The 17,357-nt window shown below is 38.9% G+C and overlaps 1 protein-coding gene across 1 annotated transcript in view; it reads right to left on the minus strand.

Annotated features, from left to right (window-relative positions):
- Window positions 1–1,981: 1,981 nt before the first annotated feature.
- The window catches only part of ADAMTSL3 (ADAMTS like 3), a 312,808-nt gene continuing 297,432 nt past the window's right edge, over window positions 1,982–17,357 (minus strand). Inside the window, exons 24-31 of the mRNA XM_075273425.1 lie at window positions 14,644–14,826; window positions 13,616–13,732; window positions 11,426–11,638; window positions 8,725–8,908; window positions 8,415–8,619; window positions 6,237–6,346; window positions 3,876–4,090; window positions 1,982–3,449 (exon numbers count right to left, since the gene is read on the minus strand). Coding sequence (XP_075129526.1) covers window positions 3,340–3,449; window positions 3,876–4,090; window positions 6,237–6,346; window positions 8,415–8,619; window positions 8,725–8,908; window positions 11,426–11,638; window positions 13,616–13,732; window positions 14,644–14,826 — 1,337 coding nt within the window. The 3' untranslated portion in view covers window positions 1,982–3,339. The remainder of the gene's footprint in view (window positions 3,450–3,875; window positions 4,091–6,236; window positions 6,347–8,414; window positions 8,620–8,724; window positions 8,909–11,425; window positions 11,639–13,615; window positions 13,733–14,643; window positions 14,827–17,357) is intronic.

Raw genomic sequence — 17,357 nt, forward strand, 5'->3', positions numbered from 1 at the left:
GAGCATGTTTGGGGTAGGATGAAAGAGGAAGCTTGGCAGACATCTGGGAGGCATGTTAGACTGCATTCTCTGCTATTCCTGATGACTTCATCAATAAATTGTATGAGTCATTGTCGAAAAGCATGGATGCCGTCCTCCAAGCTCATGGAAGTCACACAAAATATTAGATATGGCTCTAATAGCATCACATCTTCATTCACCAATGTTATGAAACATATCTTTGTATTTGAACTAAATTATTGGTTTGATTCTCGCATTATTTTATGTGAGCAACAAAACTTTTGTCTTGCCAAAATCTGACCTGTGTTCATTAAATGATCAATATTTCAGCAGTAATGGCAATTTATTTTCTTAACAAAAAAAAAAAAAAAACACATTTGGGAGGGTTTCAGCTTTCATATGAGTCATTTCTAAAACCAATGGATGAATTTAAAGTCAGGTTATAAGCTTTTGATTCCACAACATGGAGAAGCGACAGAACTTTTATCAGGGACTGTATTTTTAGCTAGCAGAAATATGTATGCTGCTTGTAACTGAAGACAGATAAACGGGCTCATTTCAGACAGTCCTCAGACACTTTAGAACAAAGAATAGTGATTCTACCTGATGTCATATTAAAGAGGCTATAGACTCTATTCTCAGCTTTCATGTGATACCAAAATCACAGTTCTAACTGTATTATGTTTTTAATTCTAGAGATATCATCAGTTGAAAAGAAAGTCCGGAATGGCACAGACAGAGATAGATAGATAGATAGATAGATAGATAGATAGATAGATAGATAGATGCAAATGTAACCTCTCTCACTCCTGATTGTGTTTTCACCTGGTGATATTTCCAGAAAATAATACAGGTAGAGCAGTCTTGGAGTCATATGAAAGCTGAGAATCTCATCTTTCTTCTGTTCAAGGTTAGAAAATACGTAAGGTATAATTGTTTGAAGAGACGCTCCTCAGCTTTTCTGCACTATACGTGAGTTTGTCCACTTGTGCTGTACTTACAAACGGTATTCCAATAGCAATGAACAATAAATTGTGTATTTCAGGACAATATTTCAAACAAAAGGGGCCAGAATCTGTTAAAGTATATTACAATATTTACTAATGTCACAAAGGTTGTCAGATAATAGAAAGTTGTTAGAAACTTTAGCCATATTTTTAACAGCTAGCACACTAACCCATTCTTTCATGTACATGTAGCCTTAGGGTAGGGTTCCACATAGTGGTCCTGCAGCAGCCAAGAAGTGGTCCAAAGTGGACAGGCTGCAGATCAAAGCAATATGGATGTTTGTGGCCACATAGGAGTAATGAACTGATGAAATGTAAGGCATGTCTATGTAATGCAGGTATGTTTGGTCCGTCATTGATAAAAACGTCTTAGTTTATTTCACTCTGGCTAATCGATAAGGGACCTGAACAAGACTACCCTAGTCATTGGCTACCCAGATTAGATCATTTAACCCTACAAATGCAGAGATTGTGAATGTTAATACTCTGAATTGCTAAGTGTATGGGCAGGTTGTATAGTCAGTCATTAATGGACTTTTTTTTTTTTGCAATAATATCATGGCAGTATTTGCTACTAGACACTGAAGACCCAGTGCACATGGGTGGCATTTTGCGGTAGTGGTGCATTCGGGGAGGGGGAAACTTTTTTTTCCCTCCTCCTCTGCCTCCCAATGGACTCTGTGGTATTGGATGGGATTGAATAAATAAAAACAAACTGCATTTACTACCAACAATCCCAGATTAAGGCAATATGCTAGACAGAATAAGTGTTATGTATCAGTGTTCACACTACAGATTACTTCTAAATTGTCTTATGAAATTTTGTAGTTGACCAGTAAGTTTGAACTATGGCCATTATAAGAGTGGACAAAATTCAGAGTAGAGGACACCATTGTGTTAGAGGTCAATCATTTTTTTTATCACTTTAGGAGCTTTCTAACATGAGTGATAAACCACAGAAAGATACTGGGCACATTTACTAATTCTGTCTTAAGCTGTGTATAAACTTGGACTAGACAGTCTTAAAATGCACCGGATTCATCACAGTCTGGTCTATGTTTATGCCGCCTATTTGTTGGCTTACAGTATGTGCCAGAATATTGCTGCACTTTGTTGCAACTTAAGCCCCACCCCTTTCCAGCTAAACCCTGCCCCCTTTCCACTGAGCCTTTAACACATAATAAATGCAGTGCACAGTATGTACGCCAGTTTGACGGAAAATAAGCAGAAATTAGGTGCATTTGGTTTTGTTAATATAACCAACCCATTGGTAAAAATATCGCTGGGGCAGTCTGACATCGGGGAAATGTTAACATTATACAATGTAAGGAGTTGAATACAACACTATCACTGTTCTCTACACACCATTGTAGTATATGGCACCATCTTATAGAGTTAATACTGCTGCTAATATATTTACATACATACAGCATACATCATACACACAAACAAGCACTCTCACATATATGTACACTACAGCAGATACTGTATATTAACTGTAGTGATAGAATAGTATACATTGCATATGGTGACTTATTGTACTTTGCTATACAGGTAGTAAAGGATGTTGACTGGGAGGCAAGGTTGTATAACCCTGCCCAAAAGCATTACATGATTCTATTAAATCTTGCCTTTCTAAAATCTTACAAAATGACTACAATTACTGGTACTATTGGTGTGAGCAATGATTCTGTTTCTTTCCCAGTACTGTATAGAAATAATAGGGTCCATTATACTAAGCCAAAGGTAGATGAAGCACATGGCTATGTAGAGTACCTGCCAGAGTACCAATGCTTAGTAAATACCACCCCGAAAATCAACCTCTATACCTTGCAAGACGTTCAAAGCCTTCACATTCCGGTTTTGCAGCTGATGACACCTTAACCCTCTATATATGATCTATTAAAACAAATTCTCTCCATCAAATTATCTTTGATGTAGCGTCAAATAAATCTTTCAACAATACTGTTTCCAAGGAAAACCCTATTCTGTATATATTAATAAACCCAGGACCATGTAATAGAAAGGCAGACAAAGTGGATCCTCAAACCCAACAGAGATGTAACTAGAACTGCAATAGACATTTCCATCTATAGGATATGTATTATAGTCATATGACTCGTTATGGACACTTAATATAAAGTTTTGCATTGACATAGAAGGCGTCAGGGCTCGACTAAACCTTACACACTGGTTTCTTATCAGTTTGAGGAGTCCCACTGAATAGTCCTTAAACTCTAAGCATTAAACCTAAATGTACAAACTTTATACAAATGTCTGAGGATCCTTCCCATGGCTTCAGTTTACCGCAGAGTACGGTTTTCAGGAGAGGTTATGCTCCATTACAGGATTCACAACACCTTTGTTTGTAGAGATCTACTAAGCACAGCTTAAGCTGTTTTACAAATGTACAGTAGTGAGTTGTGTCCTTGCATTCTCCCTCTGTAAAATAAAAGATCTAATTAAAACATAAGGCTGGTATAAAAGCACATATGTAGAATATAACATCACGACAAAGTATACCCATCGCCTATGTAAAGAGAAGGCAGACACTGTGAACTCAACCAATGTGTAGAAGATGGTAGCCTATCTAATGTCTAATCATTTCCTACCAATAATACCAATGAGGTGCGAGTCACAATCCACCTCACATTTTAGCAACATCCTTAGTTCCTAATAAACGGATAGTTAATATTTGTTTAGCCAACAACATGGCGGCCTCCACTGTGCATAGGTTACAGAAACACTTTAAATGAATGGAGGTCTTGTTACAAGCAGTGCTCTGTATTGGCAAGTGTACACATCTGTTCAGGAGATTTTATTTTTAATATAATTGTCAATGATTGTAATAGCCAAATATTTGCATACTTCCACAGGATGTAATATTGCAGTGCTGCCAAGTAGAGGGCCTCCGTTTCCACACACAGTATTGATCAGCCAAGACTTTGCCGTTCTTCCTATGTACACAGTCTACTTTCCGAGACTGAAAGCCATTTCCACAGGCTGCTGTGCAAGGTCTCCAGGGTCCTGTCCTCCAGTACACATCGCACATCTCTGAAGAACAGTTCCTTCTGGAAGCGGGCCTGGGGATAAAGCACAACACAAAATAGTTCCCTCAGGATGAAATCCTCAAATGTATTCCAATTCTTAAAACAGCAGGCACTCAATATTAATGGATAATGGCAAGTCTGCCGCTGCTTCTGCCATAGTGCCGGTTTATACGATCGCAGTGACAACTGGATTATACAATGTCTTATACATTAAATCATCTTTATATCTATCTTACAAGCAGAGGCATGCATTGAATCTACCGAGCCCCTATGCAAAACCAACTTTATATGCAATTTTCTACTACTACTCAATCCTCTTAGATTAGGCAAAGGAATCATTTGGCCAGCTTGGATACCAAGGTCCATGTGCTTCTAAAATCTCAGCACCTCCTTTTATACTCCTTCAAAATGCACAAGTGGAGACACTGCGCAAGAATAATTATATCTTTGCACAGGGTAAGAAATAAAGGAAAGATGTATTGAACACAGTGATGTCACACTATGCAAACAACACAGTAATGTAGTGATGTAACAATACAGGGATAATGGGGGAGATTTATGAAGACTGTCATTATTAACTCTTCAGGTACTCCTCGCTCCACACTATTGCCACATCCCCTTTTCAAAAAAAGTGGCAAATACGGCTAAAGCAAAAAAAATAGCAAATTTCCTGTGCAAAAACATTACATTTTTTATGCCTTGTATGTCAGACAACTGGTGTACAAGACAAAATAAATGTGCCCCAATAAGCCTAGTTACTGTACTTCACAGCACAGGGGTAATATAATGATAGGAATGTCACCATGTAGGGATAAAGCACACGGTAATGCCATAATATACGAAAAACCAGCACTGAGATGCTATATGAAATTAATATTGCATGGAATGATATCTCAGTGCATGGATAATAACCAATATGAAGACACGGTAAAGGTCTGTTGCACACAGTGATGTCATGTAGTACATGAACAGTAAACTGTGATGTCATATGAAAAGGGTTACAGTACATATTGACATCACAGTACATGGGTAATAAACTCTATATTAATTACATAGCTCACAGTGTGCAAAAACTAAGCACAGTGATGATATATAACTGTATATAACTGACATTACACTATTATGCCATGTACAACTCAATAAACATTCCCATCATCTTGTGCATAACACTGTACTTGTTAGTAACCCAAACTACACATAGGTTACAGCTAAGCTCACTTCCCCATGGTCAGTAATGTGGTCAGTGTTTGTAATAGAAAGCTAAGAGCTGGTCCAAAGCACAGACAAGAGGTACAGATAATACCATTCATTTTTCTTTGCATAGGTTCCACCTCTGGTTTTGTCCTACAAATACTGATGCATAATACTGACCAAATACTGACCATGTGAAAGTGGGCTTAGACTATTTTCACATCACATGTGGAAAAATGAAGATATCTATCATATAACAAACATGAACAGATTCTGAAGAACCACATTGACTAATATAGCCTAACTCTTTATTAAGATTGACATTTAGGTAGTTCTACCTTGTGTCTTTATTTATCAAAAATGGGAACAATCGTAACTTTCTTATATATTCCTTTTTTTCCTTGTCAAAGATTTATTTTTTGTGCTCAGATGATGGATAGAAGAACATACTTCCCAATTGCTAACCTGAATACCTATACTACTATAAATTCATTTGTTTAGACATTTATATTACACAAATGTCTATCTATCTATCTATCTATCTATCTATCTATCATCTATCAGTCTGTCTGTCTGTCTATCTATCTATCTATCAATCTGTCTATCGAGAGTGTAACATAGATGTATAGTGTGTCAGATGTATCTTTTTTGTCTTTCCTGACATATACAAAATCTCAGACTGAGTTGAGCTGATGTCAGGGCTCCCTTATAACCTTCTGGAACTCTTGTCGTGTTTCATTATTCTAGTACTCAGCGCTCCAGCATTTAGATGCAACATTAAATGTTCAGATCTATCAAGTGGGAAACGTTATGAAGAACTTCAGATGATCTCAGCAGAACATCAGCACAACTAAGTGACAGAAAAAACAATCTGCAGGTTTTTGGATTAGTTCTGTTTTCTTCCACTATAAAGCTGGCATGCCAATGAGCATGACATCTGTAATCTGTTACTGGCTTCTCATGGTTTGTTTCAGATGGGATCAAATACCTCTTCGTCCTGTCACAGTAAGTGTCTGGCACGGTGGTTCCATTCCGGTCTTGACACAGTATGTGCCGATGCTGTAAAGCCATTCCTTGTCCGGTACAGCGATTAGAACACTAAAAGGAAAGACATTTTTCAGTATGAACACAGACTCACGTCCCCTGCTCTGACTCCATCTAAGCGGAGCATTTATAAATCTTACATTTGGACGGATATTTGAAAGGGAAATGTAAGCCAAACAAACCATTTCTGTGTCTTGAAGTTACAAATATCTGAGAACCTTTCCATCTGCACTGCATGGAAATGAGAAAGTAGTGGAAGGTACATAGAGGAAGAACTAAATTTACATGTATTCATGTGCATCATATATTTCCACAGCATTAATAGATATGTAGCTAACCTATACTGTAGATGTCTACATTACTGTCACCTTTGATAAGAGGAATCATCACACCCAGTTGTCAATTTACTCATACATTTCCAGAGAGACGTACAGTCTAAGGCATAAACTCTGCAGTTTAGCCATGGTGGAAACGCTACAGCAAAAACCGTGGCGTTTTAGATCGGGTTCACATGGGGTATTTTGGTCAGGATTTTGAGGCAGAATTGGCCTCAAAATCCTGACCAAAAAAACGTCTCTCATCAATGGGAGCCAGTCAGTTCTTTTTTCCGGGAGCGGTTTGTTCGGGTTCCCAGAAAAAAAGAAGCGACATGCTCATTCTTTCAGTCTCGCGACATCCGCCTGAAGGCACGCCCTACTCCCGACACTCCTCCCTAATCCGGCACTCCTCCCTAATCCGGCATGGAGTGCCGCGACTGGATGCTGGTGCACTGCACCGGCATCCAATCACGGCTACCCGTTTTTTTGGACCGGAATCTGAGGCGGCCTCTGCGTCAAATTCCGGTCCAAAATACCCCGTGTGAACCTGGTCTTACAATCCCTGCAAAGTGGATGGGATTCTAGTGAATCAGGGGAGCTGACAGGTCCTCATTCATTTTACATAATATAAGTGACATTTACAATCAATATAGAGACATGGAAACAAGTTGGCTATGGTGAGGACAAATGGTAGTTCCTCAGCGGTAAAATTTTAATTAAAAAAAAAGTCTACGGTATATTTCTAGGTTCTTGCCAGTGAAAGTGTTAAATGCAGTTTACCTCAATTTGGCTGACAACACAGTCTTATTCCACTGATGAATTTTCTCACAAAGACTAATGTTTCAGGGGAGTTTAATAATTGTTATTGGTTTTCTACACACATCTGCGCTGCTTCTGCTCGAGACTTTGGGCCGTGTATTTTAATTATGTACAATCATCCTCCGACAAGAGGTGCATGACAGAAGCCAAGCTCTCTTACTCATTACACTATCTTTGCCAAGGGGGGTTTAACACGGCTACACTCTCATGTTTGCTTTGGTTCGGCTCCCTATAGAAAATGACTATAATAAAAAATTTCTAGAATCAAACTTTTATAGAGTACATTTCCACATACACAACAAGCTGAATTGCATAGTGTCTACATACTTTCAACTACAGCTAGATGTTATTCTATAACTGCCACCTTCTACAAGGTGTGAATAAGCTGTATTACCGAGATGTTTTCATTAGGGCAATACGTACAAAGGTGATGGATTTTAATATACAATCATTGTACGCTTGGGAAAAACAGCTAAGATTGTCGGCTAGGAAGTTGCAATGTGTGAATGTGGAATGGGACAAAAAGGACAAAATAATGTTGTATACATACCGGTCATGTCTCGATGAGCACACTCACATAATGTGTGATTCATACTCATCTGGGAGGATTCTTTTGGAGGAGGACACCATTAACACTGACATAGAATGGCGCCATAGACCATCTACTGCACATGATCTTTCCATTACTGGACCCTAACTTTGCAGGTATTGGAAAATGCAGCTTTTTTGCTGCAGCATTTTCACAGTGGCAAAAACCCTGTGTTTTTGCAAAATGGAGCCTAACCCTAAACAAGTTATGCTTACTCAAAAGGTAAATTGAAGCTCTTGGAACCTCCAAATCAAAATCTGCAACAGGGTCTCATCTACTATGTTCCATCTATGATACTGATGTCTTCTTATGTGGCAGAGGAGCCTTTGAGCCTGGGTAAAATTGCTACTTATATAAAATGAGATACCCCCGCTTATTGAATTACACTCGTATTTACCTGCCCCCATGTCTGAGGAATCCAGTCCCCACAAGTATCGACAGAACATGGCTTCTGTGAGGCGGGTCGGTCAGTAAATCCACATGAATTTAAAGGCAGCACCTGCACACGGCCATCTGACATGATCTGCTGGCACGCAACTAGTCTCTGCTGGTATCCAGTGCCACAAGTGACAGAACATTCAGACCAGGAACCTGTTGCCCATCTAGGAATATATAACATGTCAAATACAGTTAGCAACATATCAACATATCCATTTTCTATGTCTCCTATTTGATGTTTACCAGAGGTATCAGTCTCAATGTTTTACCTTGCAGAGCAGTCTTGTATGTTACATGCCCGAGAAGTGGCCAGTAATGGTTCAAGATGTTCACACAAAGAAATGTTCACCCTGTGTCCCTCCCTGTTGATACAATGTTGTGTCTGGGATTGGGATCCCATGTTTCCACATGTTGCTGTGCAAGGAGTCCATTCTCCATATTCCAGTCTGTAGGCTGTAGCAAACAAATGTTACATTAGGAAAAGATTCATGATGTCAAAATGAGACTGAAAACAACATGGTCTCCTCTAACTGATGTACATTATTTTGCATGGTTATACATTGTCTAAGATTGCACTCCGCAAAGTAACCTGCGAAATCTGATGAATGCACAGCAGGTGCTGTCAGTATGCTACAGGTTTTCAATTTAATGGCTATCTGAAATTCATAGTAAAAATGTGCTAGTTAAAAAAAACATACTAAGACCCTTTGCAGACGACCATGGCCATGGTCAGTGTACTATCTGTGTATTTCACGGATAGCACACTGACTCATTCTTTTCTATGGGCTCCTACAAATGACCGTGACTTTCAAGGTGCCGTGTGCGGGCTGACACTCTGCGCCACAAAATATAGAACAGGTCCTATTCCTGTCCTATTTTGCGGTCCATGCTATTAATTTAATGAAAGGAGCCATGGAAGCATTGCCTGTCCATGGGCAGCACACGAGGGACATCCCCATGTCCCTCGTGTGCCTTGTGTCCTTTTAGTTCACTTTTGGCTGGTTGCAACCGACCTTAGGCTGAGGCTGCACGTTGCAGATTTTTTGGTGCAGATTTTGCTGTGGTTTTTTGAGCCAAAGTCAGGATTGTATTCAGCAAAAGTGAAACATCTAAGAGCTTCCTTTATAATTACTATTCCTTTACAAATCACTCCTAACTTGGCTCAAAAAAACACTGCGTTTCCACAAGTGGGGCTTCAGACTTAGGGTGAATTCACACTGAGTAAACGCTAGCTTATTCTGAACGTAAAACACGTTCAGAATAAGCGGCGTCTAAAGCAGCTCCATTCATTTCTATGGGGAGCGCTCGTATCCCCGCTCCCATAGAAATGAATGGAGCTGCTTTAGACGCCGCTTATTCTGAACGTGTTTTACGTTCAGAATAAGCTAGCGTTTACTCAGTGTGAATTCACCCTTAAGATGTTTTTTTCGGAAAAAGGAACATAACTGCAACAAAAATTATACAGAAATGCACCTTGTATACCTAGTCTAAAACTACCCTATAAATTCAGTTTCTGAATCAGGAATTTTATGCAGTCTTCAACCAAAACTGCAAATTTTGCAGGGACTATAAAACACCGTTTTTTGAAACAATGTTTCCATTTATGTCCATGTAAGCAATATTACCATTTCCAAGATTGGGGATAACCTGCAGAAACTAGACAATGAAAGGAAGCAATATATATGCCATTCCATTAAGAACAGGGACCAAAAAATCTCTATTCTCCTGATCGGTGGGGGCTTTAGAGATATGGATAAGGGATTGCCCTATCCCTAAAAGATGTGTTTACCTGTCATATTATTTTTACAGCATCTCTAGACATGTGAGATGTGCTATATTTTGCTTATATAGTGTACGGTAGGATTTCTGTGTATGTTAGATGCTGCATATGTTCTATATGTTGCTGTATATGCACTATGTGGCGATATGAATAGACACCATACTATATAGGGTAGCATGCAGGCTATGGTGGTCATGATTATTTTTTTGACACTTGAATATGAGGTAGTGCAGGGTTTTTATGTGACTTTAGAAAGAGCCAGATTTTCTGTAATAACCAGCAACAAATGATAGCTCCCAGCTGTATCCACAGCCTCATTACTGCGAGTCATCAAGCCGTCCTTAATTCATTGTTTTCCACTATTTTCTTTTCTATAGGTATTTTTTTGCTATTTTCTTACTAATTAGTCCAAGTCATTTCTGCATTCAAGAATTTGCATGAATCATGTTGATAATGTTTTAGCAAGAAACATATGCAAGGCAGAATATGCGGCTAGTTTATTGCTAATAAGAATAGGTCTATCTGGGCTCTAGTAAAACTCTGCTCTTGATAAATGTAAAACCAAACTGCAATTGAGAGGTGTATGTAGTTATTGCTTTGTTCTCTAAGGGAGGTAGAGTGAACTGTTCTTCACATAGGGAATGATTTACTACAATCTGTAGCCCTGCTCCAGCAAGTGCTGACTTGTATTAGCGTTAAATGTCCAACTACAGTTATGTGCATTTAAAAATATTACTTTTCTTACCATATCGGCTACAAAAGCATATATAGACATCAAGTGGGCACTAGGTCTTGTCATATCCCAGCTGGCTTTAGAGTAAGACTAAGGCCCCATATAGAAAACGCAGCCTAAAAGCGTTGCAGAAAAAACCTGGTGGAATATTAATGTTGGATTTTCATGATATTAAATACCAGAAATGGTTTTCATGGCTCACATTAGGCTGGATTCACATATCGCACAGTTATTGTGGAATGTCTTTTAACCATCCCCCTGGTTAAATGCCCCACCATACACCCTCACTTAGATAAGATGCTGCCCTTACATGTAATTCTAAGGTTGTTGGGGACACAATTGTGCATCACTGATACAGAGTGAATGTGGAGAACGTGACGGGTACAGATACTTGTGCCTTTACTTATTCTTTGTACAATGGGTTCCTAGGTTAAATTCCCAATAGGTATAAACCCACCTTCTAAAGAGATGTTCACCCAGGCCGACACTATCTTTGAATCATTTAAAGTCCAGCATCTGAACTCTCCAGTACTCTGCTCAGACAAAGGATTTATTTCTAGAACACGTCCAGAAACCAGAACACGATATTTCAAGTCTTTGATTTCTTCAACTGGTTGCTTCCTTAGAAACCAATGAATTGTATTTTGGTGGCTTGTCTGCACTGGACAACCTAAGGAGGACAAGCAGTATTATTCTACATCACGGCATTGATTTACTTGGCAATATAGCAATTACTTCTAACATGGTACAGAGATATATAACATCAGTTTTTATCTTCTTACTTGAAAGTGGGTCTGCCACCACTAAAACCACTTCTAATCCAATATTCATGCTAATAGTCTGTTTGATGCAAGGGGATGTGGCTGTACCTGTCGTAGAATCTGTTTTTGATGTGGTTGCTGCACATTGGAACCTGTCAATCTTTATGCAACAGACAAAAACAGGTGGCCTGGCAGATTGGTCATGCCCCCGATGCACTGAGCAGCTCATTTGCATACAGATTAAAATAAATATTATACTTTGACAGAAAAAGGGTATGTTCACTTTGTCACTAACATGCCCTACAACAACATATTAGAGGTTATAATAGTGGCAGTAGATTCGTTTTAAAGGGATTCTATCATTGGGAAAACTCATTTTTAACTAGGAATATATTTGCATAGCCTTTAGAAAGGCTATTCCACACATACTTTTTGTTAGTTAATCATCTCAGTCATTTTTTAATTATGCCGCTTTTATTGATATTCTAATTAGCCAGCAATGAGCACCGGAACTTCACTGAGCACTGTCTGATATGTGTACACAGGGGGAGGTGAGCGCAGGGAGGCTGATGAGTCATCATCATCATCAGCAACTCCCCCTGTGTACATATATCACACAGTGCTCACTGAATGTCCAGTGTTCGTTGCTGGCCAATTAGGATATCAATAAAAGTGGGATAATTCAAAAATGACTGAGGGGATTAACAAACCAAAGGTAGGTGTGGAATAGCCTTTTAAAGGCTATGCAAATGTATGCTTAGTTAAAAATGAGTTTTCCCAATAATAGAATCCCTTTAAAGAAAATATACACATGCAATGGAAAATTTCCACTATGGAAATGGCAGTAAAATCCTGCAAATCCATGACAAAACCTTTGGTATGGCTATTGCTGTTGATGTTGTAATGTACCGCCTGCATTATATAGAGCTAAGTACAATACCTACATAGAAATGAAGGGAAAGACATTTGTTAAGCTACAGCGCTACAATTCCAGTTGTTTTTCCCCACAGAGTTTGAATAGGGTTTTATAAAACCCTATTGCCTTGATATGGTTGTGGCAGCTCAACTGGTCAAAAATGCTCTTTTTTCTCTCTAAGGCTATATTCCCACAAAAGTAAGTAATGGCCGTGTGATATCCATTTTTTTAACACACAGCAGCATTAATTTCAGTGCTGATTAATGCGGACTATTCACATAATCGCTATTTTCACAGACTGTCAAAATATAAGTCGTCCTATTTTTGGCCACTTTCACGGATCTTTCCATACACTAAAATGTATGGCCGTTCTGCACCTTTTTGTGTGAATCTAGCCTAAACCTTCAGCACCTCTATTTTGATGGAAAATCACAGGTGACCATCCATGATCAAGTGAGAGGAAGCCAGCTTCATACAGTGTACATGTGCAAAGATTTCATGACAGATTTCTAGCAGAAATTCTGTTCTATACATAAAACAGTCACATTTAGATGAATCAAACAAATATATAAGTTACAGAAATTGTTGCAATGAATATGCACTTTGTAAACACATTGTAACAAGGGAGATGAAAATAGGATCCCTTGGTTAAATGCAATTGCACCTAAATTCCTAGGCTTCAGTGTAATTTGGCTTTAATTTTCTTGGTTTTAGATATGAACATTAATACACAATATTATCTAATAATGCAGGGGTGTAGCTATGGGGTGCAGAGGTACCAGTCACTGCGAGACCCTGAAGCCTCAAGGGGCCCAAAGACCTCTCTACAACATAAGAACAATCCAGTATTTTAGGTAGTAAATGGTAAGTGGGGCCCCCTTATAAATTTTGCACAATTTTTACACCGCTGTAATAGTATATGTATAGTTCAATTATCAGTGAAAATATCGTATAGTAAAAGAAGATTTACCAATACGTAAAAGGTCTCCAAGTTTACCCACAATGCTAGTTCCAACTGTAGATGCCATTAGAACACGTCTTTTAGCTTTTCGAGTCTGATCCTCTGCTGTGTTGTATATTTTGTTACCTATAATGATAATATTCATACAGGTCACCTCTTTTAACCATCATCATTCCATGTAAGCATAGGTAGAGTACATGCCATACTACATATTAATGCCTAAGGGTAGATGACTTCACTTTTTTCTATGTTTGTATTCCCTTCTGTATCCATCATACTGTAACTGTATGTATGCCCTGCGAATCCCCCCATAGCATTGCAGTTGACATGTACTCAAACCCACAAGCTGCCAAAAAAAAAAAATCTGCAGAGTAAAATTACCTATGGCACAGATATAAAATTTGTATTTCACCCTTTCTATTTCATAAGATGAAATTTGTGTCAAATCTGCAGCAATAAATCACAAAATCCACAACCAAAAAATGCACCTGTTGGGTTTTTTTCAGATTTTTCTGAAAGCCAGCAGCTGTATGTATGAACCAATAAATAAATATGTTTTACAAAAGCTCTTTATAATAATCCAATATAGTAAACCAACATTTTTCTATAAAATAGCAACAAGACACAGCCGAGCCCTGGAAACAGTGTGTTCTCAAGAAAACATTTGTTAAAACTTGCTGAGAATATGCAGATCTCAGAAGAAAAAGCTGACCTTAAATGTTTAAAGGTTTGGTTAACATTTCATTCGCTTGCACATGTAAAGTACAGTACAATACCAGTACAATACCAGGATAATGAGCTGGAAGAGACACCAGACAGACGTCATGCTTAAACCACATGCTGGACTAAGGCTTACAATTTCCAAAATAATCCAAAGCTGCCCCTTTTCATTAAAATTCGGAATTTCAAAAATAAAGGCACAACATTTTGTTAGAGCTATTATTTCTCAGGAATGCTATAAAAACTGATAGGATTATAAAACCTCACCGCACACTAGCTCATAACAAAAGAATGCAGTTAGCGATCTTGATACGAACCAGATAAGTGCAGAGCAGACATTGCTACTGTTTTTCCAAGAGCATTTGTTGCAATGCACATGTAAGTTCCTTCACTTTCCTCTGTGATGTTTGTCAGCAGTAGAGAACCGTTGGAAAGGACAAATGAGTTATTTGGCATTGGGAAGTCTTTCTTCAGCCAATTCAATCTGGGATATGGTGAACCTAATGAAGAGAAGAGCAACAACTTATCACATGATTCCAGATCTCGGTTCCCTAGGTTCACTAGCCCTGGTGGCTTTCTCCTAAAGGAATAAGAGGATCAGACATGCTGAAATCTAATAGCCGAGTCCTTTTCTCCTCCAATAGGACACCATCATACACATTAAAAATTTCCTCGGTCCCAGATTCGGCTGCTGTTAAACTATCGACAGAATTATTAACTTGCACTGTTAGGATCACATTTGGCCATGCGTTGGGCATCTCTGTTCTATACAATTTGCCTCTTCAATACCAAATGCTTTGTAAGGACCTTCTGCCTTCTACAAATCTCCTGTAGACACTGGGAAAAACTGACTATTATATCTGGAAAAAAATTCACAGCCTGGCTGATTGGTATAAAAAAATGATGATAATTAAAATATAACTTTTATTGTTCGCCTCATAAGCTAAAAACATCCACATTCACAAAACCTATATCACCCGTATTTGCTACAATTACTGAACAGGATGAAGTACCCCCCTCCCTCAGTAAATACACAAACTATCACTCCTAGACAAACCTAATAAGGGTTGAATGTATGGGTAATAATATTAAAGCACACCCTACGATTCAAGCATCCAACCTAATGAACGCTAGTGAGTGATTATATTAATATTCCGGCTCAATGCTCTTGCCTGCTATGAGCCCTGCTATACTCTGTAACAAATACTACGCGTGAAAATGATAAGAGCACAGCAGCTCTTAGATAAAATCAGTGCTAAGTAAGGCCATAATAAGCAAAAAGCCCTGCCACAGCGGTATTGAGCAGCACTAATGAGGCATCCCCAAGGTATATGTAGTGGGTCTGACAGCTGCCTATAGTCCAACTTAACCTCACATTAGCTGCATAGATATGGTATAACAAATGTCACGGGTCGGATGACCCACTATATGACATTCCTCCTCCTATGGGGTGTAGCCTATGTCTAAACGCCACACTCCTGTTGTAAATATATACCCAGCGGGATAATGGGCAATAGGGGAGTCAGACACTCTAAGTACTGGGGTACACCATCAGTGCCTCAGGAACCGCAGTTGTAACTGCACATCGCTGGTAGTGCTAAATACTGGTATAGGGAGGCCACTGTGCCTAGCAACAATATCATCTCATCTCTAATTATTACCCATACATTCAACCCTTATTAGGTTTGTCTAGGAGTGATAGTTTGTGTATTTACTGAGGGAGGGGGTTACTTCATCCTATTCAGTAATTGTGGAAAATATGGATGATATAGGTTTTGTGAATGTGGTTGTTTTTAGCCTATGAGGCGAAAAATAAGTTATATTTTAATTATCATCGGTTTTGATACCAATCAGCCAGGCTGTGAATTTTTTTCTTTAGTGGTTGGTCATAACTAGAGATGAGCGAGTAGTATTCGATTGAATACTACGGTATTCGAAATACTCCTACTCGATCGAGTATCACTCGCTATTCGAATAGAAAAATACGATGCAGAACCAGCGTTGATTGACCGAAAGCTAAACATTTGGCCAATCAACGCTGGTTCTTTGACTGTAAGCGGCCATTTTCTTGTAGTGCGGGCATGTGCAGTCGGCTCTGCCCAGGCCCGATGCCTGGCAGAGTGAATTCAGAGCCGGAAGACGCTGCGGGGACGCTGCATGGAGAAGACTTCTCGGAGAATCCAGCCCGACCCTCACTCGTGGACTTGGTAAGTTCAATTTGATCGAATGTTGCCTACCCCTGAAACAAGCATTTTTCCCCCATAGAGTATAATAGGATTCGATATTCGATTCGAGTAGTCGAATATTGAGGGGCTACTCGAAACGAATATCGAATATTTCACTGTTCGCTCATCTCTAGTCATAACCCCTGTGATAAGCTATTATATGTGGAACAGCTATAAATAGGCATACTTGTGGTGGATCTTTGGTGCAAGATCCACATTGGCGCCAATGATGAGCCATTTTGTAATTTTCTTGACTGCTACTCCACTGTTGTAAAAAATGAACAGCAATATAGCAGAAATTTATGCTCATTCCTGACTTGTGTAGATTTCATTTGTGGTACAGGAGACCTCCCGTGGTGTGTTAGAATTATTAGGCTTGAGCCACTAAATAATTCTGGTGCTTCCGCCATCAGGATGTGCCATTCTTAATACATGTCTAATTTCTCTCCACTCTGTCTCCACAATAGTCCTGGCCCCTTAATAGCTCCTTTCTTCTTAATGCCCTGTACTTTTATATCCACTGACTCAACCCTCAGTTTATCAATTTCACATTTCCATTTGATATCCCATCTTGTTAAATTCTTATATTTTACTTCTAAAAGAATTACAGATAATTCCTATAGGATAGCCTTTATTTTACATACTTGACTGATATATTGGACTCTTCATATTTGAGGCTGGGTTCACACCAGCTTTGTATCTCCGTACGAGACTTCCGCTCTCTTCTTTGCTTGAAAAATGCGGAGAGGAAAATGCTGCAAGCAGCGCTTGTCTCTCCTTTTCGGGAGGAAACCAAGCAGAAACCA

Source organism: Leptodactylus fuscus, chromosome 5 (genome assembly GCF_031893055.1).
Source record: "Leptodactylus fuscus isolate aLepFus1 chromosome 5, aLepFus1.hap2, whole genome shotgun sequence".
Taxonomy (NCBI): domain Eukaryota; kingdom Metazoa; phylum Chordata; class Amphibia; order Anura; family Leptodactylidae; genus Leptodactylus; species Leptodactylus fuscus.